The sequence below is a fragment of the Phasianus colchicus genome, chromosome 13 (assembly GCF_987193195.1).
Source record: "Phasianus colchicus chromosome 13, bPhaCol1.hap1.1, whole genome shotgun sequence".
NCBI classification, from domain to species: Eukaryota; Metazoa; Chordata; class Aves; order Galliformes; family Phasianidae; genus Phasianus; species Phasianus colchicus.
Genome location: NC_143448.1, coordinates 13189252 through 13216781, shown reverse-complemented (window position 1 = coordinate 13216781; position 27530 = coordinate 13189252). Strand labels below are relative to the sequence as shown.

At 36.4% G+C, this 27530-nt stretch overlaps 1 protein-coding gene across 1 annotated transcript in view; it reads right to left on the bottom strand.

Annotated features, from left to right (window-relative positions):
• Positions 1-27530, bottom strand: part of CDH8 (cadherin 8) — a 139974-nt gene that overhangs the window by 111805 nt on the left and 639 nt on the right. The window contains exons 2-3 of the mRNA XM_031614887.2: positions 13352-13442; positions 12996-13258 (exon numbers count right to left, since the gene is read on the bottom strand). Coding sequence (XP_031470747.2) covers positions 12996-13258; positions 13352-13433 — 345 coding nt within the window. The 5' untranslated portion in view covers positions 13434-13442. The remainder of the gene's footprint in view (positions 1-12995; positions 13259-13351; positions 13443-27530) is intronic.

Here is a 27530-nt window from a genome sequence, read left to right as displayed (position 1 = left end):
TTCTGGAGGAAGAGTACCAGCCTGAGCTAAGAGCCTCCTGCAACCAAGGCCCTATCCTGGCTCTGTGCTAGAGGTACTTTTTGCCTGGGCTGAAGTTCCAGGCATAGCCAGATGGTTTGATCTATCATTGAATATATACATATCCTACAAATTATCAGAACTATTAGCCAAGTTAGCTCATCTCCACTGGTTCTTACTGAAGTTAAAATCATAACTTTTGTATTGAAGTTTGTTGTTTGGTTGTTTGTTTTTCTCTGGCCATACTTACACCAGATTTAAAAAGAAAATTGCTGAATAATATTCCATGGCCGGGAATATCCCTTTAATTAATATCTTAATGACCAACATAAGTTGAACGTTGCATTTAAAGATGCAACTAACAACAAGCCAAACTTTTAAACTAGAACAGAAAGATAAGAACTTTCATTGTGAAGGACCTAGCAGCTCCTTTAAAATACACACTGTAAAAATGGCAGCTGCTTTGCTAGCTTAGACACCACCAGAGCCCTAGTAAATTGTTTACAGCTAAAGAGTCGTGTCGTCTTTTCCTGGGTTTTGTAATTAGAAAGGTCCTTTGTACTGAAATGAGTGAAAATAGAAATGAGAATGTTCAACTCCACAACAAAAATAATCTGGAAGCTTTTGCTGTAGGTCTACTCTACACTGGCCTTGAAACTGTTCTGTTAATAGATCTCTTTCCCTGAAACCATTCCTTAGCTTTGTATCTATATGGCTTTCACTGTCTCTCACTTCAGTGTGATTTAAGCCAGAAGATATAGAACATATTAACAGTTCTACAACGTGCTTCAACAAAGATGATTCTAAAGAAATCCTGTTTATTTACTTTTTTTTCTCTGTATAAAGATGTGGTTTTGAGTCCTCTGTGGGAATAAAACAACAACAAAGAATTATTAAAAAAGGGAGTAAAACTCCTGCTATAAGCCAGTGCTGACTATGCTGGTCAAATCTACACACACACACACACACACACACACACATACACACATACACACACACATACACACACGCATACACTTAGGCTAATATATATATTCCCTTGCAATTCTGTATTAATCAAATAGAATACCCTGTAGAAGAAATACAGTACTAAGTAGCTTAATATAGCACTTCTGTTCAAGTTGCCTTGTACAAGCTTATTTGAGTTCTAATTGAGAGCTGAAATTCTCTCTTTTAATGCTTAGGCCCGTTTGAAGGTTACCTTTGGTCCCATGGAGATCAAGGAAAATGTGCCAACATTTGAGAGATTTGATTACCTGTACAAAATTATGCTTGCTCATTTTTCCTAGGCAAGATACTCCTGGGTAAAGTTATATTAAAGAGAGAATAGAAAGTGTCCATACAAGGAAAATATTTTCCAATTATGCTTCTCAAGATGCGGAAAACATTACTTGTGACAGAGGATTATGAATGAGATAATTATAAAAGCCTAATGTACCTAAATCTACAATAAACGAAAGAAAAAAAACAAAAACAAAAAAACAAACAAACAAACAAAAAAAACATTATTAAGTGGTTATTGACTGTTTTTCCTGCACTTCATAATAAAAGACAGTACCAAGGACAAATCTTTCTACAATCTTAGTGTGACACATTATACACAAGAACACCTTTCCTACTTACATTAATTGCTACACATGAAATCGTATCAACTGTTATCTGACATCCAAAAAACCTTATGCCTTTCAAAACAAGCTTGATAAGAAATTTTCATATTAAGAGACAATTGAAAATAATGATTTAGAAATATGAAGAATAAATGTTTCCCCATTAAATAAAATTTCACTCATTTCTAACAAGCAATGTGCACTTCTGAAAGAATTCTGTCTAATGTTAGATAGTAAGGTATATAATGATATAAATTGTAATTTCTTGAAAGTATTTCTTTAAAGTATGTCTCCTAACCACTTTTTAATTCTACTAAGAAATAATTATTATTTCTGAGAAGCACTAGCAAGGAATATCTGAGCTCCCACATGCAGTATTTTCATCACAGGTGTCATCAATTGGGAAGATTTTTAAAAGGATTTCAAGCAGTGGTAGCTCTTTTCCTGATGCACAGCAGAATGTGGTACACCATGCAAAATTACCTTTGGTGCACTACTTTTGCAATTTCAGCTCCCAGTATTGCTGCATCAAGTGTGAAGGCACAGTCACAACAGAAAAGGTTAGCAGTATTTCTAAAAGAATGACAAAGGGGATGAAAATTGCAGGGGTCAGAATACGTGGACAGGAAGCTGAATGCTATTGCTTTCTTATGCTTATCCTTTAGGGAAGAGCAACAGTCTCACTAACAAAGAACATTTTCTACTGATCATTATTATTGGCCCTTTTTAACAGGAAATCTTTTAATACTGCCTTAGCTATAGATACCAACCTGTACATATGTACACCAGTTTTCATCTTGGTGTAATTGTTCTGTTTTTGTTCTCCCCCCGAACTCCCAGCCTCCACCAGATGCTGCACAAACTGTATAAAAGGTTTTGCAAGTGCATTAAGACAGATGTACTGCCTAGTGACTTTCCTAACCAAATCTGGAATGAATTTGGTCTATTAGATCTGAAAGAACATAATGTATCTGGAAGGATGGATTTTCCCTCACCCCTCCCAAGATAATTTTTTTATATCAATTAAAAGCAGTACTGTAAAGCATATAGCTTCACAAAGCAGAAATTCAAGACCCATAACATAATGTATCACATATGGCATAAAAGAAGTGTATAAAAAGGACAAGATACTTATAAAGTAAGCCACTGAGAAAAGAATAAATTAAGGTTTAACTATTGCTGGGTTTTTGGTCTTTCTGAGAATTCTCAAACAATCCGGAGAGATTTCTTTTGATGGTGTCTCATGGGGACAATGAAAGATACCAGTTCCCTAAGACTGCACCGAGGTTATAGCAGTGGGAAGGTTACGAAGAGAATAGACTCTGGAGGTTGGTTACTTTGTCCCACAGCAGTCTCAACTCTATGTTACAGAGATCCTCAGAGCCCTGGGTAGAGCACAGACTACCAGAGGAACTGGGATTTATATTCTTACAGACTTCCAACCTGCCTCAGCTAAAGGGACATCAGAGATTTTCGCTCTCAGAGATACTACTTTGAGCCTTACAAAAAAATGAAGCCACGCTGGCTCGCTTCAGGCTTGGGAAAGCATCTCTAATGCTTCCCAATCTTTTTGCATTTTGCAGAATTTACAAACATGCTTCTAATTGTTCGCACATGTCTGTTGAAGTAAATATTGATTCAACTGTATTATTACTTTTTCACCTTACAATATGAAAGATGTAAATCTCAGGAACACATTAAAATGCCTGCAGTGAGCCAACTGCCTAAGAAAAGGCCTCCTGTCCTGCTAGCAGAGCCACATTTTGCTTTGCTTCTGTCAGACTTTGCTCCACGGAGAATTGTTCATGTTTGTGCTACATCCATTTGATATAGATTGAAATATTCACATACAAAATGTTTCCCTAAAAATCCCAAGATTTATTTATATATATATATATATATATACTGCTCAATTCCTAGCATTCCCTTGCTTATCTGTAATTTGCAGTAACAAGCAGGTGGTCTTCTGGAGAGGCAGAATTTAGTTCAATTACTAAATGATTACTTAATGGGATGATCAATGCTGTTGCTTTCAGCACAGAGCAAGAAGCCTAATTCTGTCTAACGCTTCAGAGTTTTAGTCATTTTCTTTCTTTACTTTAAGACAGTGTCAGTGAACTTCACATAGAATATACTTAAAAAAAAAAAAGTGAATTTAAATATATCAATTTAAATTTCTATCAAATTGCATAGTATACATCTCTCCCAGAATGTCCCACACACTTGAAAAGTAAATATGTGGTTTCTCAGCCTTCCCAACAATGTACACTCTGTAACACTGCCACTGGCTTATAGGAGACAGCAACATCTAAGGAAATAGCAGAGGATTTGAAAGCTTGTCCCACAGCAACACCACAGCATTAAGGCCCAATTGCAGACATTCAAAATCACTTCTCTGCCCATAGTCTTCTGCATGTATGTTTTCCTCCTCAGTTGCAATCTGCATATCCTATTCACTGCAGGAACAGCTCTGAGGCAGGAATTGGATCCTACCCAACAAGGAGAAAAATTGTGGCTAACGTTTTGTAATACAAATGGCAGCATTAACAGCTTTCACATTTACTGACACAGTGCGCCGTTCCTCATGTGCTGTAGTTCACTTTTTAAAAATACACCCGCAAGTTCTTTGAGAGCATGTACAATGTTTTCAAAATTCACTCGAATCGACATTGAGATTCCTTAAAAAAAACACAGGGCTTAAATTTCAATTATGTCTGTAAATCTTCTTCTGACAGGTAAATTCCTGGTATATGCATTAAATCACTTTTGTACTGTCATTTAGTTGTAGGAAAACTCAATAAAAAGTAATAGTTGTGTGTATCTAGATCAGCACCTGCTCTCAGTTTATCAAATATTCTAGCAATTATGTGGGTGAATTAATCAAGACCCATTAATTAGCAGAAATAACCTAATAATTTGAAATATTGTATTGGCATTAAGCCTTGTTTCAGATGATTTTGCATGAAGGAAGAAACACAAACATTTTACCTCTTTTCTTGTCTGTGTGACAAGGCAACAATAGGACTTGGAATGTGTGCCAGTGGTCGACTTTAAATGCTTTACACTACATAGTAATTAGAGAACAAGTTGCCTACAAAATAACACTTTCCAAAAGAAAAAAAGGAGTGAAAAATAAATAGTAAATATGTTGGTAATTATATTTAGAAAAGCTTTTGTGTAAAAATATGGTAGATCTTCATTAAGCTGCTGGAATTGAGTAATATCACAGCCAGGCATTCTGCATCATGCTATGACATACAGGATCATGTTGCATTACTTTGTAGACTATCCCAAATTAACAAAAAAATGAGTTTCATTTTCCATTAAATTTATTTTTCTGATTTCTTAAGGTTGAATGCATAGCTCTTAATGATGCCTGTAGTTTGATGACCTTAGGAAAAAATGTGACAAAAGAGCTATGGTTTGGTTGAATGCCCTTCACTCGTTCCCCCAGAAAGTTTCCCTAATCTTGATTCTTCATGCCTAGATGCCTCCCATCAATTCTACATATAATAAAATCTACTTTTCCTTACTTGGTGACAACACTTCCATTCTATGTAAGTCATTCTCTCCCAGTGAGGGAGAAGAAAATGAGATAAGGTGGTTTGTGGATTTAAACCAGCATAACTGGTTAAACCACTCTGAACTGCTAAGAAATATATTTTTGGAGTCTACCTATAACTGAGCTCCTTGCCTCCACTGATTGTCTCTGAGTGAGTCTTTTATTTCATACATTCTATCTCATAGACACGATCTAAGAGCAATGCACAGCACACCAAGTTGAAACACAAACCCTCGGCTTGGCTTCTATTCACCAGGGGCTGGGTGTGTAACAGTTCCTGAGCTCAGAACCTGAAACAAGAAAAGGGATTCCTTATGTTGCTCCTAATGATTACTCCACTTAATTCAGGAGTGACAGTCTCCAGGGAGAGCTGCACATACTTTTTCTTAGCTGCTGGCACAAATGCTGTAAAATAAAGGCTTTGAAAGAAATTATGGATGGGGAATCTTTACACTAATAGAGTTTCCTCAGGAAAAAGGAAAGCTTTATTTCATACTGCATCACCACAGGTGTTCCTCAAGGATCACCAAGAGGCTATTCAGACACATAAATATTTGCTGAAATATCTTCAGGAAAATAGTCTACATCTATTTTCAATGCCAAATGCTATACACTTTACTTTTAAATAATAGTTACCTTTAAACATTGCCTAAAACACTTATTGCAGCAAATTATCTCTGCAATTAAGCTGATTGCTTCACATCCACATTAGGCCACACAGCACTGGCAGCTCTGACTTTGTCCAAACAAAGTACCCTCAGCTAGAAGTCCTTTGCTGGTTGCTCAGTGTGTGCTATTCCCTCTTATATCTCCTCTTACTTTATTAAAGAAAAACTTTAAAAACAGAACTTTCAAGAAAAAAAAAAATATGCAAACTCTTTCCTGGTATTTTGACACACAAACTGTATTTTCTTGTCATGACTGTGATGTGTATTTATTACAAACTAAACAGGCAGAGCTGCCCACCACCTAAAAGAACAACCATTCCCATGTAATTCAGCCCATGAGATGCTAAGGTTCCAGAGATCTGTCTAGAAGCCTACAGACACTAAATTAATTAGTCCCAAAGTATTTCTCACCTTAATGTAAGTTCCTTTGGGGGTTTTCATTATATGAAGCCTTGAAAAATTTACTATTATCAGTATCTGATAATAATAAATACATCCTTACTGATCAAAAGGCAATGTGTCCAATCACTTTGGGGAAGTCATTCCTATTTGATAGCTTTGCAGTAGCTCATAGGATATTTGTTTGCCCAGTTGAGAAAGGACATCAAAGAAACACCACCACAATTGGCACTAATTGGCAGTTAAATTGACAACTGGAACGGAAGCACCCTGACAGCACCAGGGGTGGGCCCTATAGGTAGAAATTGAAAACCATTTACAAATCCAATGTTGGAAAGACCAGATACTCTGCAGAGTATCACATGGAAGGCTCTGCTTAATTTTTCATGCTGAAACTTCTGCATTTTGCCTGCATGCTTGGAAAACATTTCAATTCATAGAGAGAAAGATAAGATGTTTAGATCAATATATTGAGCAAAAGTTAACAAGCTTCTAATTCTTCACAAACAAAAACAATCCTCAATATTTTTTTTCTTTTTTTTTTTCCCCTCAGAAGATTAGAAGTCTTTGTGACATCAGAACAATATAACAAGGAACGTGATGATAATGCTGAAGTAACATCAGAAGACCCAAATTATATACATTATATATATCATTCTTACCGTCACTGTTTAAAATAAAAACAAAAAGGAAACAACTCTTTAAAGTTATCCTATAATAATTGTCTTTGAAGTCTAAAATTCAAGATGCTAATCACATCACAGAGATGTTCTCACTTTATTAGAGAAAAATATAGATGACTCAGAAGATACCTGGTGTTTTGTAGGTGAACACTTTACTGTGCAGGATTCATAAGCAACTTGATATTCCTAAAATCAGACACTCCTTAAGTGCTTTTCACATACTGATATTTGCCACTTTCCTACACTACTGCTCTACCAGCAAAAAGCAGAAACATAGGAGCCACCTGATGAAATGCCTCTTTGAAGTTATTACCAGTCCAGTTATGTTAGCAAGTGTTCTAAGTTGTAATCCTACTTAAATTGCGCTTATAAGTCCCAAGATTGGAGGTGGGGGAACATGAAAGTGTTCAGCCTTAGTCAGTGGTACTCCCTGAAACATATTGAAATGAGATTTGTGATTCAAACTATTTGTCCTTGTTTAAATTTATGACTTTTTAATAAGAAAATTCTCAGAGCTTGCACCTAGTAAAAAAGAAACACATGAAATCTGTGCATACTGAGGAATATATATATATTTAATAAAAAATACTACTTTCACCAAGCTTACCTAAAATGTTGTATGCTATTTTTATTGGCTTTGTAGCAATATTTAATTACAACATGCTTTTCTCCAAGCTACTTATACTCCTGCTGACTAAGCTGATTTAGAGTATGGAAACAGGAGGGTTCTGTGAAGTATACAGTCATCTCTTCCCCTTCAGAAGCAAAAAAAAAAAAAAAAAAAAAAAAGGCATGAGGAATTAGTATTTTCTGTAAAGAATACTGTAGAAAAGTAAATGATACATTTCGACTTCTGGGAGTTTATTAAACATAAGTAGGCAAATTAGTGTATAATTACAGTTGCAAAAGAACAAAAATCTAGGGCTTAGAAAGCAATGTTGACTTTGCAACTTTTCAGATATTCAATATTTTATTGCATATATTTAAATCATAGCTAGTAAATATACAAGTGTAAATTAGAATAGAATCTTTAAGGTGTTCTGATGCACACCGTTCTAAGTGTGAGAACTTACAAAGTCCATTAACTTAGAACCATATAATACCCCATGAAAACTACACTAGAGTTTTACTACACCTATATTTCACAATGATTCCTTCCATTCAGGGAAACAGCACATAATTTATCCCTGATGTAATGAGATTCTTAGTTACATACTTTTCTATTTTGTATCTTGAATACTACAACATTCTCAGGCAGTCATTATGATCTCAAACTTTATGCAGGAATCAAAAGGAAAAACACATGGAAGGAATTTGTTTAATTAAAACCCTGTTTACTTTGCATATATGTATTGCCTGGACTTCAACAGAACGATTTAAAATTTTTTAACAGTAAAATTTTACCATTTTCTTGTTAGGAGATATAATGTATGTTGGCAATGAAATCAAAGATTGCATAAAACATTTATAATGTAGAACATACAGCTTGAAGCTATTTATAAGTGCTCTCCGCATTTCCAGGTTTGATTTTTACAGTAGCACAGCCTGAAGCACTTAACTGTAAAAACATCATGCCTCTCTACTGCTCCTCCTACAGGAAAATTACTTCTGTAAAGGCCTGAACCTAAGCCCCATATATCAAGGGAAAAAGCTTCATTGCTCTGAATGGAAAGAGCTGCCTAGCTCCCTGATTCTAAAACTATAAAGAAAAACAGTTTTGCATTTAAAGAAGTGAAAAAACACATACTATTTAAGTCAGAAGGAAGGAAGAAAAGCACCCTGGCCACAGATTAAAAACAACTAAGTGAAACTCCACTGCGGGTAAGAGCTGACCAGGCCATTCTTTCTGTGTCTCACTAATTTCTGGTTTGTTTCTATCCCTTTGCAGAGTTTTCAGAGCAACTTCACAAGAGCAACACAGCTCTGCCACCAACCACATGTCACAGATGTGGCACAGCAGCTGTGCCTGTGACAGAGGAGCTGGCCTCATCTGATCAGGTCATTTTATGAATCTCTCATAAAAGGAAGCATGCAAAATATGCAAAATGTTACCCTGAGACTGGAAATAGGTTAATGAAAAGGTTTCGGGGAGGTTCTAGGAGAAGCTGGGAAGTGCACCAGGAGAAGTGATACCACGGAAACAGCACTTATCTGACTGAAAAGCTGTGTTCTTTCATGCCTGGATTTAACTGCCAATTCATTTAGTGTTGATGATGATTTAGGGATGATTTCTATCACCTTCATTCCCTTTTATGTTCTATCTGTACATTGTACTTACAAAGCACAACCGTTAACTCATTCACTGGCCTGAGATTTTGCTTGAAAACATCTATTAAATTGGGTCCAATTCCATTTAAAAAATCACCAAAAACCCTCATGTACCATAAAAAGAAGGAGCTAGAATCCTATACCTCAATCCTACTTTCCTAAATCTTCTTAATGATATTATCTATTTCATTGTGAATTCAGTGGCTGTCTCCAGTGAAAGAACAGCGGCATTTGCTACACCACAGATTTCATAGCACATCTGCCATGGTGCTGTAAATGCATGCAGAGGAGACTGAGAAAATGCAGCAGTGTATATCAAGTAAAAGTTCTCTCTAACTAATCAAGTCCACAGGGACAGCATGCAGTGTCACAAAACATATCACTCTACAGTTGAATGAGGTTGTCAGCCACTGGGAGGCCTGCAAACTGCTGACAGCAATATGCAGTATGTGGAGTCTTCCAAAGCAGATCGAATAGCTTTGGAAAGTTCATACCTGCTTCTACAGAAGAAGCAAAAAAAGAAAGAGAAATAAAAAGGATATTTGTAAATCTACCTTTCTACATTGTAGTGCTGTGAACAAAACCAAACTCATCTGAGTATGTCACAGGAACATGAAAAAGGTTACTTTGTAGGTTTCTCAAAAATGCACATATACTTTTCTTCATGCATAGATCAAAACAATATGGAATTTATTACGATACCATCTGTCAAAATGCAATGCAATATTAATTCAGACAAAAAAGGGAAACAAGAAACCTCAGATTCTGAAATCACAGAGGAAGCATGGATTCATATACTTTTTTTTTTTTTTTTTTTTTTTTTTTAACAGATGTGAGAACTCAAGGAGAGCTGCAAAAGTTTAAGTTCAACCATACTCAAACTAATGGTGAAAAGTGACATAAAAAACTTGTAAGAAGTTCAAGAATAAAAGCAAAAGTTTTTTCCCATTCTTTACTTGTCACTGTAGGAAACTACCATGCTTTATAGAAGAATTCATATAAAATCCTCATATTAGTCTCACCCCAGATTACTACATTTACTAGAGTAAATACATTGGGAATACACTTATTAACACATACTCATGAAGAATAGAAACTAATATGTGACTTTGAAGACATTGGTTGTACTACAATACTTAAAATTTTGAAGAAGTGTCTTCCCATCTAAAAGCTGCTTCTCCTGGAAAAACCTATCAATCTTAGGAGAGATACCACCTTGCTCTCTAAGTTCTGTCTTACTAAACTTTCTCTGTTTTCAGAAATTTGGGTATGTGATCTTTATAACTCATACAATGAAAACATAGAATTTATATTCAGGCTTCCATTTAAAATGTGATCTGCATTGTGTTTAGATTTAATTAATTTAAATTTTCAGTTTTAATTTGATGATACTTTTTGCTAATCACACGCTTCTAGTCACCACCTTTCAGAACACTGACTTAAAAAAACATTATTTAAGTATCAATTTTATCCTTAGCATTTCTATTGTGCTGAATTAGGAGTGGGCTTTGAAGGTGTATTTGAAAACACATATCAAATTATACTTGTGCATACACTATTTCTGTTAGGGTAAAAACATTTACTTCTGTATTTATTTAACTAGAGCAGCTAATGACCTGCTCATACAAATTATATGTGACTAAGAAAACTACTAAGTACACTCCATAAGACTGTAGAAGGGGACAAAAATGTGCAACCCAAACCTACATAATGAGATTTGCTTCAAGAACATTCTCTTTGAAGTACTGAACTATCAAGGAACGTATTTACTTGGAGTACTTTGAACATGTAAAAATAACATACAGGCAGCACTGTCTCTGTAATGGCACAGAACCACATCTACACCCAGATGCTGCTTCTTGTGCTCAAGATGATCCAAATATGGTCCTCTGCTTTAGCTGGCATTGCTTGTTTAACAGCAAGCTGTTCTGAGTAGATACTTTCTGCATCTATCTGGATAGAGTGATAAACTCAGGCCAGATTTACAAAAATATTTTTAGCTATTTTCTGGAGTAGACCATGGATTTCTTCCTGTGAGAGTGAATTTCACTTTTTGCTCTTTTCCATCTAAATCATGCAGTGTTTTAATTACACAGCAGTCTCAACAAATAGATTGTCACAGCATTTCAGACTATCAGATTCTATTCTAACTGCCAGCAGAAGATGGAATAATGTCTTCATTGGTTTGGCTTAGTTTAACCCACCTGCTTCTGTTCACTCAGGACATTATATCCATAAAAACAAACAAACCAAATAAAACAACCAACTCCTCCCCAGCCAAAACTAACAAACAAAACCTTATATTGTAGAAATCTCAAGACTTGGATACATTCTGAAAATCAAACTGCTACAAAGTACAAACTTGGGACTTCCTGCAGCCAGTTAAAAGCAACTAAAAATCATTTTTAAATAGATAAAATAAACATTGTGAAAAGAATGTGTTGGAGAAAATAAGAAATAATTTTAAGATTTGTAGTAAGCATATTGCTGTTCCTCTGAAATTGAGGGACCAACTATAGAAAAACAAATGAAAACAGATATACAACACCTGATCTACATGTAAACTAACATAGCCCTCAAAAGGCACTGGATCTAAAGTTCATTATTCTGTCTGACCCTACATTTAGATAAGAAGTGGCTACATTAGGGAAAAATCAGGAATACACTTGATATGTAGATTCTTTGACGATTGCTATAGCAATTGATAATCCCTAGGTTATACTACATGCTGTTCATTTTTCCAAAATTATCGTGAGATTAATTGACATTCATCATGTCTGTTTGCTAGTTTGTTTTACACAATTTTAGTGGCTGGGAAACACAATGACATATTTAGTTCTTCAAAAGGAACTGAATTTTTAACGCACATATAACAATAAACACACATGGTATTTTTAATTGCTCACTATAGGCCAGATGAATTTAGAAGCAGATAATACTTTTCTAACAGTAATTCTAAGGTAGTTCACTCCTCATGAATGCAGATGAAACATAATCTTGTTTAAGAGAAAGTGCAAGTCTGATTCACAGAACAGTGGCAATACAGAGTGACACAAAAAAGCTAATGCATGGTAAGAATCAAAAGTTTAAGGCAACACTCAAACAAGAACACAAGGAAAAACATAACGTTCCTTCTGGTTTTTTTTTTCATCTTCCTAACTTTGAAACTAAATTATGAAATCTGTGTCAATAATAATAAACAAGCATGTATATCAGGAGTTCTCTGTAAACTAGAACCCTGTGATTTGCTGTTTATACCACAGTTTTGTTTTTGTAATTTTGATTCTTTGTTTGTTTTGCTGAAATTCTAGCAAAGTTGGAGGTAGCAAATGACCTGTAAGTGGAGTAAGCTTTTTGTATGAATGGATAGGAACAAGTTTGGAATTAAAGGAACATACTAAAAAGCTATGTTAGAGAAAAGTCTTCAGTAACAAAGATGAAAAGTGTTAACTACTGACACCAAAGAAAGGATGTGCACACATCCATGTATTTTTGTCATAAAACCAAAATTCATAAAAATGAAATAAAATGTAATTTTATACTAAACAGCAAGTTAGTTAACCAGAAAAAAAAAAAAAACCAAAAAGAACAAAAAAAACAAACATATCTTTAAACAGTGGTATATTTAAAGCACGAGTTTATGAGTATTAGAGAAGAATTTTAGAATAATAGACGGCTTAAATTTGAATTTCTTAGCAGAAGGAAATGACAGCAGACCTTCACATGCCATACACTTGCATATTAAGAGAAAAAAATAAAAAAATAAAAAATAAAAAGAATCTTGCCTTACCCGGCCAACTAGTATTGGTTCAGGTCCAGAAAATTCTTCTAATACAAACATTTGATTCCAAACCCAGCCTCTCTTGGAACGGTTCAAAACTCTTTGTTCTTCAGTTAGCCTTTTTAGTCCTGTACTGGATCCACTTGGTAGTACTTGAGATTGATTCATTGGAGCCATATAAATGGAAGGAAGTACAGTAATCCATAAAATTATTAATGGAGTCCATGTATCCATAAGCATTTCCGTTAGTCTTTCTGGCATTGTACCACAAGCTACGCAAATCACCACAGAAATGAAATTATTATTTTGCTTTCCTCCAGACTGTAGCAATCCAATTCATCATGCAGTACAGAACATTTACTTACAGCTCCTCCATGTGTTTACAGCACAGTCAACGTAAAAATAGTTTAGATTATAAAAACATGATCCATTGAGTTTTCCAGTCATTAAGGATTCCTGGTGGGGGAAGAAAAAAGAAAGGTCAAATCAGTGACTAAGAAGCTTAGGAAAAACGTTTTAAAAAATCTTATTTACTTTTATATCACAAACAAAACTTGCTAGGATTTAAATTTGTAATACACAATACTAGAGTGCATTAAACAGGTTAAAAAGAAAATGAAGTGACTCTGAATTCCTCCATTGCCTGCAATAGCCAAAGAAGACTCAGGTGAGTGCTTACAAACACTCAAGAATGCATTTTACTTGCAGTCTTCCTTGGCACCTGAAGCAGCTCCTGGCCCTCTTACTATCCTATACTTTTTACATAGTTAAATTTTGGACATTTAGTGTGTCAAGTAACAAAAATTTGAATAAGGTAATGTTCTTGCATATGGAGTTATCTTCTTTTCCTCCACAAGAAAAAAACATTTACTCCCGGTAAATGTATAAAGCTCTGGTAGTATGTTCTCATACCAGCAACCATCAACCTGCAGCAGCACAACAGCTCAGCAAACCTTCACAATTCAACAGAGGAACAAGGCTGGAAATTCCACTGTGAAATGCACGATTCCCAAACCACATCTCTACCAAAGCCCCAGTAAGCTGATTTACATACATCTGCAGTCCAGGATCTTCAGTGTCTCTCTCACTTTCAGACAAAATACACACTCAGATTTTATTTCAAAGACATTCTCCTTCATAGGCACTTGGGAGCCCTTTGTCTTTCTTTCTCCACACACCCCTCCACATACTGGGAGTCCGCACTAGGTTTCAACTGAGTGTAAATATTCCCTGAAATGGACAAGCAAGTTAACATAGCAGGGCTTGCTGATGCCACGCTGATAGGCAAAATGTGAAATGCAGCCATAGATCACTTAGCAAGATAAATGCAGTGTAGCTCAGGGAGAAGGGCTACATTACAGCTACTCTAATGAGAGTGGAGTTTTGTAAAAAGATTCCTGATACATTTTCATTGACTGATTCATATCCAAGCAATCTCAAGAGAAACCACTGTTTACAAGGTAGGTAGAACTGCGTACTCACAAGCTTACACTGTACCTTAGGCTGTTTCTTCCTTTAAAATGAGTTTCTAGTGGATTTTTGTAGGACTACAAAAATATTGAGGGGGAGGGAGGGGTTGTTATTTTTGGCGCTGTGTGCGTTGCAGATTATATTTTTTGGATTCAGGCAAACTCATGGAGGAACACATTTGAAAATGTGAATAACATCAATACATGTTAGCTGTTTTTTTAAAAGCAAACAAAGTAAGAAGATAGTTTTTTAAACTTGAGTAATTGCCAAAGCAGCTGTGAAATCTACTGCATGAAAATCTGAAACTGTGAGAAACTTGTCTTGTTAAAAAGGGAGAAGAGTTGTTATCAAACTAAAACTCAATATCTCAAGTGCCATGGAAGAACAGTAACCTAATAGTGCAGCACTTTGACAATGCATCAAGAATGAGGTGAATACTCATTACAGAAGTAACCACGCAGCTTGGAAACATCGTTTAGGCCTCATTGCTAACTGAGATGGAAAGAAAGGAAATGGAGAATACAATGTGCTTTTGCGAGGAAAATGTGAGAGAAGAAAGACTTTCCATCTTTCAGGCTTCTTTAAATCCCAAAGAGGAGCACAAGGAACAACAGTCAAATCTCTCAGCAGGAAGGGTCTGCCAACACACCCTCTGGAAACACGCCCTGTCCTAGGGAACTGAAGGGAGGCTATTGCTGCCACTTTCTGCCAGGTGTTAAAATTCCACATTTCCAAGGGCAGTGGTAGAAGGCATCAGAAGAGAGAAGCAGATAAACTTGCAATGACAGCACTAAATACTTCATTTGTGTGGGATTCTTGTGCACGTGAGTGGCCTTGCATGTGCATATATGTACCAACAATGAGAAAAATCATTTTTTTAGTAGAGCACAATTTGAAACACAGGAGAAATAGAACCTCAGTAAAACAGAGCAACAGCTGTCATCTTCAACGAGTATGCAGGATTAAATTCAAAGCTGGGGACATAAACTGAATACACAACAGCCATTCTATAGCTGAGCATTTTTGGTGTTAATATCCAAAGCAATGCTTAAGCCAGAAATGGAGGTCCATCAGAAAGAGCCAGAATGTTATTCTGGAGTTCCCGAAAGCCTTACAATGGACCAAAGTGGGTCACCTTCTTACTAGCAATAGTTGAAACTGCTGAAGATTTCCTTTGTACTCACAAGACCAAATAATAATAAATTAAAGCACCTTTTTCATATTCAAAAGGCTTTTTGAAAACATTTCCTAATTAATCTGCACAGGCTCTCTTCTCTAAAAGAGATGAAACAAATGAGATAAAACACTATGATGCTCACAGAAACACTTCTGTTTGAAGCAGGAACAGGATATTTGTTTTTCAAGCTGTCTCTCTGAATCTCTGGCAAGCATTAAGTTCACTTCAGCACACCCCTCCTCATTCCCCCCCCAGACTTCCCATTACTCGTCACTTACTCCAATCACATTTAGGTTGTAGCCACTAGCACTAACACATCAAAATTCACTGTGACTGGACCATCCTCACAGTAGTTCCCTATTCAGCAATACCTTAAGGCAACTGAACCAAAAGCACACAATAATGGACACACCACGTCACTGAACCTCACTAAATGACATAATCCAGCAAAGAATACCGTTATGCAAGCATGTAAATACAAGTGAATGCGGAACTGCAAGAAATTCTCAGGTACCAGCAGGAAAATAGGCAAGTGCTAGGCAGTGCAGGGTAAATAAAATAAGTAATCTGATGGGGCTTTTGCATGCATCTGCGTACTGCAGAGGACTATGACCAGTATTTAGCAGTAGAGCTGGGTATGTACCTCTATAACTGAACCTAGACTGTTGGAGCCTTTAAAGATTAATTTGAGAAAGAGATTTATTTGGGCTTCACTGCTCTGTCAGTCAATCATGGCATTTACTTGGTGCAGTGCATGAAGACTGTACTGTCCTCAGATGTCTTTAACAAATTTGGAAATGATTTTTCTTCTCCATTAAATGCTTATTCCTGCATTTTCATATAGGTTATTACAAGAAGCAAGAAGTACCGAGTAGTTCAGTTATAATCCGCTGGATTAGATGTGTAGGAGCAAGTGATATGGTTTCTGAATCAGGCTAGTGTAACATTCTAAATAGCCACTTGTAAAAGGAGATTTTGCAGTCAGGGAAAGCTAACAGGAGTATTTTCCCTTCTGTTATTACACCAGGGTCTAGAGGAGCAACGACTGGAATGACAGCGAAGTTATTGCAGTAAGGCCAAAGCTGCCTTGTGCTAAGCCAACAGAAGAGAACCAGCACCGGACGACAGTCAAGTCTTTCCATCTTCATAAAGTTCTGTTGCTTTTGATAAAAGCATAATTTTCACTTTGAATTTCCAGGTATTCAAATGCCTCTGGGCTGTTCTCTTTAATAAAAGTTCATAATTCTTTTAAGTGATTTCCCAGCAAAGTGTATGATATGTAGAACCACAGATACAACTCTAATCCTGCAAAACTGTATACAAAACAGCCTTCGTCAACCAGGCATCTCTGACAAGTGAAAGTGCTATATAAAACTTAAAGAATGCATCAAAAAGATGAAAGAAAATGTTAACACCATGTCAGATAGCAAAGTCAGAGAAATGTCTCATTTCAAAAACATAAGACTGTATTTGTGAATTTGGTTCTTCATGTATAACATAGGGGGAAAAAAGGATAAAGCCAAGCAGTTTGTTTTCCACTTATTCTCTGTGTTGATGAGCTTTTAGGAAAATATTATTCTATTGCAGGAAAATGCACGTTGGAGCACAACTGGAGCCTAATACTGTACAAGTTTTACAAAAGAACAAACATAAAATGACTACCTAACTAAGTTCATAAGCTAACACTGCAACACTAACTAAGTTCATAAGCTAACACTGCAACACAGCTCCAGCCTACTAACTTCTGAAATTACCATAATACACACTGAAACCTCCTTTGGAACTAAACTCTATGTAGATTACTTGTATAAGTTGCCTCTACAAAGTCAGAATCAGGTATGACAGTAGGCAGTTATAGCAGATATTCAAATTGATGACAGTTCTCATTTTGTGTAATGCGGAGTGGGAAATTATATGGTTGCTGGTATATTTGCTACAACTAATTTTAGAATATGTGAAACAAGTAATTTCATTACAGTTATTTTAAAATCATCGTGTAGTGTTACAAAGTGGACATTGGAATGCAGGAAACATTTAAAAGATGAATAAAGTTTTAAAAGTAGCTTAATATATAAACTGCTCACTGAAAAAGAAGCAGAGAAAGATCACAAAAAGCTCTAAAGAAATCAATTTATTTTTAGATTTCAGACCACAGAATATCTGTCTTGTCATGTAAACCACTTTATCAACAGACTAGTGCATTGATTTACACCATGATCCTAGCATAAGAGATTTAACCATTCCCATATTTCTTCTTCTAAAAAGGGATTATTTTATGATTTGCAATCAAGTTTTTTTTTCTTTATTTAATTTTGCATTTATCTGAGTATTCATTATGATTCAAAATAACAGCCAGGTCATTCAACCTCACTGTTTCATTAGGGTAGATTTTGACAATTGCAAAGCAGCTGTTACAAAATTTACAGCAAACAAATCTTAGAAGCAGTAGTTTAAACACAGAAATTACAAGAGAGATGCCAGTGAAAAGTTGATGATCGTTGCCTAAAGCAACTTTCTTGTAGAGTTTACAGAATCTTTTACATTCTGGACATTAAATGACCCCCTTCATTGCCACAAAATCATGAGGTAAATGATACATAAATTCAGTGGAGTTCCAGTGGAAATGCTTTAGATCTCTTTATCCATTATCTCTCCCTTTGATGCTTATTCAGTACGAGCATCACAACTGAAGCAGTCTCTCGTAGCTGATGAGAGGTGTTCATTTACTGATCACCTTGAGAATTCCAGCTAGCATTATGCTACTGGACAGCAGGCAGACAGCCTTTACATTTTGTATGCTTCTTTGGAGCCTTGAAATTCCATCTGACCCACACGGGCTTTTGTGTTCAAAAGAATAAATTTAATTTCTAACAGAAATAAGGATCGCTATTCCTGCAAAATAATTCAAGCTGTGGGTAATGGCTTTCATACAGGATAAGAGAATAAAATAGGAAGGTTAATAATGTGCCCTTGGACAAAAACGTACATCTTGCGACTCCCTTTGTTTGGAATTCATTAAGTATTCATTTTCACAGGTTTCCCACAGGTTGTGACCAGGTATTGCATTTCCCCTCTCAATACGGCTGTAAACTTGGGATGCTCAAGAGCTGTACACAGGCATAGATATTTTGTATTTTTTAGCATTTCCATTGTTAGCATCCAAGCGATCTTTCCCCCCTCACTTTTTTTTGACCATTTATCTCTTTTCTATGTTTCTGTCCCCACAAAAGCTAAAGCCGTGTTGGATTAATAATTCCTACGCATGAGAGAACTTCAAAGAGCATTTTAACTTGTCATAAAAGCAGAACAAAATCCAAGTCCATCAGAATAGATTAAGATGCCATAAACAACAAATCATCTTTGTCCCCTAACTTTGTTACATGCCCATCCTGTTTCTCGTACATATCCACTACATTATACCTGAATTTGATTTTAAACTGCAGCTGTCTCATATTTCTCTTGCAAAAGAACAAACACTTTTTGCTAAATAACTATTATTTTTCATTTAAGTTTGCACAAAGAGTATTCCCATGGAAAAATAAAATAAAATAAAATATTAAAACAGTTCTCCACCTCACTGTGAAGTGAAGGGAGACTGAGGCAGACACCAGACATGCTATTGTGGCAGTAGCTAAGGTTGTGCTTGTGATGCCCAGGACGTATGCCCTGGCTAGACCTTACCGCCTCTTTGTGCTGCTAGCATAACTACATGTGTAGTCACTCCCTAACCCAGTTCTGTCAAAATGATCTCGTTAACTTAAACACTTTTAATAGGAAAGTGTCTTATAAACCAAATTATTTTGACAGAGCTGGGTTAGGCCATTGCTCATGCTATTCTTCCACTAACAGCAATTTTGATTTAAGAGGCTTTTACAGAGTTCCCCCCCCAACATGCTAGCTGCTTGTTTCCACTCATCCTTTGCCATGCTCAATTTTTTCTTCATTGCAGTTCACTGTCCTCTCAGTTGCGCTATTTGCCAGACAACACTGGAAGCCAGAGCAGTGAAATGATGAGAGTGAAAAAAAAAATAGCAACAAAACCCCATTTCAAGTAGTCTTCTCCTTTAAGTTTATAACCCAGATCGTTGCACGGATCTAGTTTACAGCCTGGCTGCACAAGCAGTTGCATCAGCACAACTGAAGAGCCCATAAACTACAGGACAATGACAAAGTTTTGAAAACAGCTGTGCTGCCTAAGAGCATAAGAAGCTTGCCTATGTACTTTAGAGAGCACTGAGACAAACGGTTGAATCAACAAAACTGCGTAGAAGGTAACCTCTTGGAAAAGGAGGAAACAAGAAGCTAGGGATAGAGAAACTACTTAAAACTCCAACAGACTCCTAGGATATACCCACGGCAGTCTGACGCAGGCAGATTAGGGACAGAAATCTCTCCCATCGACTTCCCACAGCCAGATGTGCTGTTTTGTTGGACTCCATCAGGAGGGGAGCTCCTGGTGGCCCTGCCTGCAGGCAGTACATGTGCACAGCCAGAAAGGGCTAAAAGTGGCAGAGAGCCAGCCACCAGACTCTGGGCCATGCATGTTCTAGGCATGGCCCCAAATCATAATTATACTTTGTAGCTGCTCTAAATTTCACCGGCTCACGGTGATTTTAAGGGACTGTTATGTCACCTGGAGTTAACTGTAACACACAAAAGCATTATTCACACATCCTTTCCCTTGGTCAAGCACCTGAAATTTCAAAGGAAGGAAAATGAAATGGGAAATACTATGCTAACTCCATTCTACAGTTCAGGGTGACATACACTTGAGTTGTATTTTATGTCATTAGAAATACATAGGAAAGAATCCTATCAATTGGTGCAAATCAAATGTCCAAGTTTATTTTTAAGTATTGTGTGGCAATTTGCTTACAGTCACACAGAGAATCAAACACAGTTATCCAAAGAACTACTTATTTCAGCAACAATGGTAACAGACTTTCTCTCCCTTTCTTTTGGTCTTAGAGGCTGTCTTACACACAGAGGCACGTACACACAGAGGAATTCACTCTGCAAAGACATACCACCTAATTTTCTAAGCTTAGTCATGCATTGTTGCTCTTTAAAGTTTAAGACACTTGAACACTTCTTCGGGTTATTAGGTGAGTTTTTATTCTTCTGTCAAATGTTTAGGCAATGTTCTAAGCAGCATTTTTCATCCTTACACCTGACAAACAGCTGATGGAACACATGTGCTCGTACCAAGGCTATACAGACACAGATATGCACAAAACAAGTGCAGAAATACATTGGAATTTATTATTAGTTTATTACTAGTAAAACTGGATTACATCAGTTTTAGGGGTACGTTTCAGAGGCAGAGAGAAGGAAGATCTTAGTTTCCTTACTTTTCTCCCTTAATGGGAAAACACCATAACCAGTGTTCTGGAGAAGAAGCTACACAATTTGACTAATGCTTTTAGAGAAAATGGTATGTACATCACACTGAAATAAATAATAATTTTGTAACTCATATTACATTATTCTTTGATTTCTTAACATGACACTTTATCATAGCTAAATCTAATTTATATTGTTTGGCAAATATTTACTTTTAGGAAATTCCCCTTTTTATTAAAGAGTGCTTAACTTTTAATGGAATCAACAGAACTTCTTATCAGGGATATTTTTGTTATGCTTTGATAGTAGAACCAGTAGGGGCCAACCTTAAAGCTGCCAAGGCTCTGATACTTTTGATATACACTTTTCAGTCTCTGCAAAAGTGTTCACTACTTTACAGGATCAGAAGGCCTTTAAATTAAAATAACATAACAAAACAAACAAAAAACACACCCTGTGTTGCTACAGTTCTGACTACTTTCCTAGTACATTTTTTTATTGCTTGCATTGTGTAGAGCTCAGGAATTCCAGTCATGAATCCAACTGTGCAACTCACTGTGCAGACAGAGGACAAAGAGGCACTAAGTGCTCCACAGAGTTTGCAATTGAAGTAATATGACTAGTTTGATTGCTTTTCCGCATCGATGATATGAGTTTCTGTAATGCTTCAGGTGGATGCGTCTCTTTGTTTGTCTGTTTTTTTTTAAATGGCAGATGACACCAAAAGAACAAGCATTAAAAATGACAATATAGCTATTTTGGGTCTACTGTAGAACAAAAGGCATTTGTGAACTGCTGTTCGTTCTCTTATACTTAGAAAAAAAGAAAAAGGAAAAGACTTCTTTCTGGGTGTTTGGAAGTAGATGCCCTACTGATCTGTGTCAGAACATCGGTTCACCTCACGCCATCATGCTGAGAAGCTCACAGTGCTTGCTCAAACCAGAGAGAGAGAAGAAAGTCAAAATCTGTTTGAACAGCCAAGGTGGTCCAGAAACTTACAAATATCCAAAATAGTCATATCTGCATTGTTTTCATTCTGTAGTAAGATGAAGAAACGAAGACGTTTTCATCTCTACTCTTTATCTACTGATTAAAGTGATTTTCCTTGACTAAAATAGAACTGAATTACGTATAGATTTAATAGCTTTAGCTCATGCCAACCTCATCTCTCAAACGAACGCTCATTTTTATGAGGGTATATTACATAAATTGAAGACCCATAACACTTAAGGAGAGAGGGGGACAAAAGGCAAATTGTGCAAAACATGAAGACAGCTCATAAAAAGGCAAACAGATTGGCCTGTGACTGAGAATTAGGTGTTAACCATGCTCTGCCTAGGGCATCGTTTATCATGAGAGTTTCAGCAGCTGGGATGTGCTTATCCTGTACTTGCTGAAAAATGTTTAAATATTAATGGAGGACATAAATATCTTGCTTTCTAAGCCTCCTTTCCAGTTTTGTTTATATATAGATAGATAGATAGATTTTGAAGCTTTCATTTTCACTGGTTTCCTTTAAAGAATGTCAGATGTTCTCTACATAATTAAGTAAAATACAGTAATTAAGGAAAAGCCCAAAAGTTTTCCTGACAAGTAATGTGATCAAACTAAAAATATAAAACCATGACTGCTCCTCGTGATTTAGTGAAGCTATATAAACTTGGCAGCCATGTACGCAAATGTGTGCATAGATTAAAAAAAAAAGTTAAAAAGGAAAAGTGTGAACATAACTGGACTTTTCTAACTACATACGGCACTGCTGCACGAAGCCTGCTCTAATCTTTTTGATGAAACATATGAAGTAAGATGCAAAGGTTTTTAACTTTGCATCAACTTCAATGAATTGTATAGGAAGAACAACAGCAGTTTAGGAAATGAAATTATGAAACTTCTTTTTTACTTTTGCAGTTGTGGTTCAGTTTTTTTTGTGGTTTTGTTTGCTTGGGTTTTGTTTGTTTTAAATCTGACTTTTAGAGAAGCATAAAAATTATAGCCTGTGTAATACAGAACCAAACAAAAATTTCAGTAGCCTTAAGAAGTAAGTTCTGATGGTTTGTTCTCAAAATGCAATTGTAGTCGCTACACTCCATCCATAAGATGGGTTCACACCTGAAGTGTTGCCTCAGCTGCAAAGCACAAATAACAAACATCATTACCTCAATGCATACAGTCCATTTGCGTTAGCATTTAGGGACTTTAATGGTTTCATACACATATATAATTACTGAAGTTACGTTTATATATAAGAATAATAATAGAGACATGTATACGATTACAATAATCAGTGACTGCAAAGGAAGCGGATTTAAATAGTTATCTGTGTTCATCAAACTAGGCTAAGCATTGTTTCCTTCAGGTGAACATATAATACATTGAAGCTGTGAACTGGCGACTGCAAAGATTGACTGCTTTTAGGATAGTCAGAACTCCCACTGTAGGTTGCAAAGACCTGAGCAAGGTACCCTGAGAAAGAAACACCCTTCTGAGCTGGTCTATAACTTAGGCACCACAGGGCTCAGCAGACACCTCTCATGGATGATTTTGCTTCTTCGGATCTAAGATTGGTTCACATTACTAATTTAAAGTCCAAGCCAAAGTGCTGATCATCCTCAATTTCAAACGATTTTCACAAGACATATCATGCCCAACACCTTGGAGAATCGATTCTACATGAATTATCGTTGCAACTCATGGATAAAGGTTACTCTCCTTGCTGGAAAGTAGAAATCACTCTGTTGCCTGGAGTCAAGCACTCTAAATTCTATCTATTGTTACTAAACTGGTTCAGAAGCTACCTTTCCATTTCTGCTTGCGTGTAATACTTCAGTTCCCAATGTTTTGGGGAAGAAAATTGTATTTATAAAACCAAAATGTCACTGTGTTGCATTTTGTGTCAGCATTCACTTAGCTGACAAAACAAGAAACATGCTGAGCAGATTTCAGAACAAAAGGAATATGGGGTATATCTGAGGGGGGACAAAAGATGTATATATCAGTTGAAATCTTAGACTGAATTGGACTTGACTGTTCTATTTCTATCTACTGCTCAAACAGTTATGTTCAGACAGCTATGAAGTAAGCTACCTTTTCTATGGCAACAACACTAAGAAAAATGTTGAGTTTCATCATCTAATTTAATCCTATTGATGTGATTTTATGGTAGCGATGATGCTTAAAGTCTTCCAAGCTCAAAATACTATATCATTTCCCTCCCACTGAAAGAATTTGGTTTGCATTATTTTAAACTCATAGTTGAAAGACGCTTCTATGATTTTCAGGAATGCAGATGTAACTCAGGTGTATAATGTAAAGATAAATTTGTCATTCCTAATAACTCAAAGGTCAGATTCTAATGACATCATCAAGGAAAACAAAGGAAAAACAAAAGGAATGCTGCTTAGATATACAGCATCTTAATGGTTATTCAATATGTGATGAAAATACCTGTTTATACTACATGGCATTGACAGCAGCTTTCTGTTACACAGCATTCATAATCATCACTTGGAGATGTGCAACACCAAGAGATTTCAGCATGCATTCACATCTCTTTCATGTTCAGAATTCTTTTTCCACTTGAAAGTCTCTCAACTTTTGAATATGAAATTATCTGTATCAAGGGTCAAGTGGGAAGGTTTCAGGCCCCTCATTTCAGTAAGTGGCTGAAAAAGTCCCAGCTAAATTCTGTAGAGCACTTAGGTCTTCCAAAATGAGTATTTTCAAAGGTAGAATCTGCAACTGCATTTGAAGAAACCCAGTAAAAATGCAGGGAGTACTTCAAGGAGTAACAGACTTAAATATATATCCACAGTTGACTGTGCTTTTACCTGTAATAGTTCTGTATAATGAAGAAAGGATTTAAATGTATTTTTTTCCCAGCGAAGAAGATTGCAGCATATGTTAACAGTGATGCAAATGTCCAAATGTCATTTAAGGGATTAATTTTTTTTAAAGTGCAATATTATGAGAAAGCATTTAAAGAAAGGAGTTGACAAAGAAAGTCAATTTAAATCTGATTATGGGACTACTTCCCCATTTACAACTCTGTTTTGTGTTTCAACAGCAGGTGCTGGTGCGAACAAGTGAGGTATACTGAAAAATCACAAAGTGACTGTCAAAGGAGAATTTCATCTCCCACAAAAACTTCTTTTTAATGAAAGGTATAAAATGACTAAATATCCTACACGAAGGTACTTATCAAAACAGATGTATTTGTTAAGCAGACACACATTTTTATTGATTTTTTTAATATTGCTAGCAAATAAAAAAAAAGTTATTCTCTTGGCTAGTGGTCTGTTCATTTTTAAAAATTGCTCACCTGCATACTCTAAGAACAAACTTTCATGAAATACTTCAACTTCTGAGTATACTGAAGACCATCAGCTTATAACCAGGCATGCAAATGGAAGTTCTTTGCAGCCAGGATGCAAGTTTTACAAGGAGGGAGAGCTAATAAATAGCAAGCCTAGGAGAATGTTTGCAGAAGGCTGCGCTCAACGTGTATGCAGTGAGGTAGAACAATAAGGTTGAGTGGATGAAAACCTTAGACTAGAATATTACGTAATAATCAGTTCCCTTCCTAGGGTTTTCTTGTCACAAATATTCAGACAGTTAGGCTGGGAGGTGATGCTACAGGAAGCCTTTGGTTTATGATGTTATTGCATTTTATGGGTGTGAAATTCAATAATTTCACAAGTACGTAAAACACTAACTTCTTCTAGCTGCTTAATCATTTTACTTAAAGCAGATAAAAGGCACACTGGGGTAATTTTTCCATCTTCCAAATGTATTTATTTATTTATATTTACTGAGAAGCCTATTATGAAGTCTCCTCTTGTTCCTACCAGTCTGGTATTGAACGTAGATGAGGTATACCACTCATACATAAGTACTGCATACCTCTCTTCTCTTTATCCTTATTGCACAGAAACTCTCCAAGAATTTACAAGAGATAAGGAGTGAAGTTAAGAAAATTCTTTATCTATAGCCATGGTAGTTATCAGCTCTATTCTTTTATTGAAACTGAAGGGAGCAGCTGTTAGCTTCCCTTTTATTAAGCACTAATGTGGTAGATTCAAAACAATAAACAGTTAATGCTATTTGATTTCTTACACTCAGCTGCCCCCCCAAAAAACATCTGGCTGCAATACTCAGAGACAAATAGCTAGACATTTAAGCGATCAATTGGCTGTCTAAAAGCATCAGCTTTTATGAAAACTGTATGAATATTTATTCCTACATTCAGAGTAAAGAAAGACAGAACCATTTGCATGAAACAGAGCGTGTGTGTTTGTGCCTGTCTGAAAGAGAGCAAGAGGGAGAGAGAAGTGAGTGCATGGAGTTTGATACCTGTTGGCAACACAAGCAGGTCTGTGCAATGCCGTTATGTGCCAGGTTGGATAGATTCCACTCTATTTAGTCTGGTACTAAACATAAACTGTTTGAATTGAGACAGATTCCAGGCACGACTGAAGAGCAATGAACCACAAAGGAATTCCTGCCTATGTTAAGTGGTGTCACCTTCATGGCGGTAGGCACTGTCTGAATAAGGATCTGAGTTAATCTCTTCTATAATGTCCACAGAGAAACTGCCATCAGTTTTCCATGCAGAAGCTTTGCAGCACTATACCCTGATCCAGCAACTCCCAGGTTCCCCAGCCAAGCACTGCACACAGGTCTGATGCTGTCTAGCAGGGATACTGTCTGACAGATCTGCTCTCCCAACTGGGATGCTGCCACCCAGCAGATACTGTAGCCAAACGGAATCTAAGGATGCATTACTCCTCTGCCTTGCTCAAAGAGAAGATGAAGCATTTAGTGGAACTGTCAGTTTCAGGGGTCGACAGATGCCTGCATCTTTTCTCTGGGAGCCTTGGCAGTGATGCAACTAACGAGCTGCTGGAGCTAAGGGGCTTTCTTCCTCTCCGAAGTTTCAGCTGGCTACATTATCTGTTTAGTCAACCAAAGAAAGGGAAGGAAAACAACTTGTGGGACAGAGATGACTCTTGGCTAGTTAAAGCTAAAGATTCATTCTCCTCCCATCTTTTAGGAGGAAAAGCAGTGTTTCTGAGACAGTTTCCTTTCTGAAAGTAGGAAAGGAAGGTGTCGTACTGTTTCTATTTATTTATTTATTTGAGGGGTGCAAAGCTTTGGGGGCGACAGCGGTGATAAATCACAGGGATTTCCCCCCTTTCTACTCTTCAAACCTCCTCCTTCCTCATTTACATATCTAGCTGGTGGGTGATTTTTATTCTCAGCACGAAAACTGCAATTTCAATGCATGAATGCAACCCTGCATCTATTCAACACAGTGAAATAGCCCAAAGATTTATGGTACTAAATAAGAAACCAAGGAGAAGAAACAGGTTCTCTAGCATTAGAAGCAAACCTCTCTGATGCAAAGTCTTCTCCATCCTTCATAGGAAAAAAAGAAAAAAAAATTAAAAAAAAAAAAAAAAAAAAAAAGAGAGAGAAATAGCCACACCACCATTCTTCCTCCCAAAGGGGGAAAAAAAATAATAATAATAGAAACAAATCCCAACTAGCATCATATG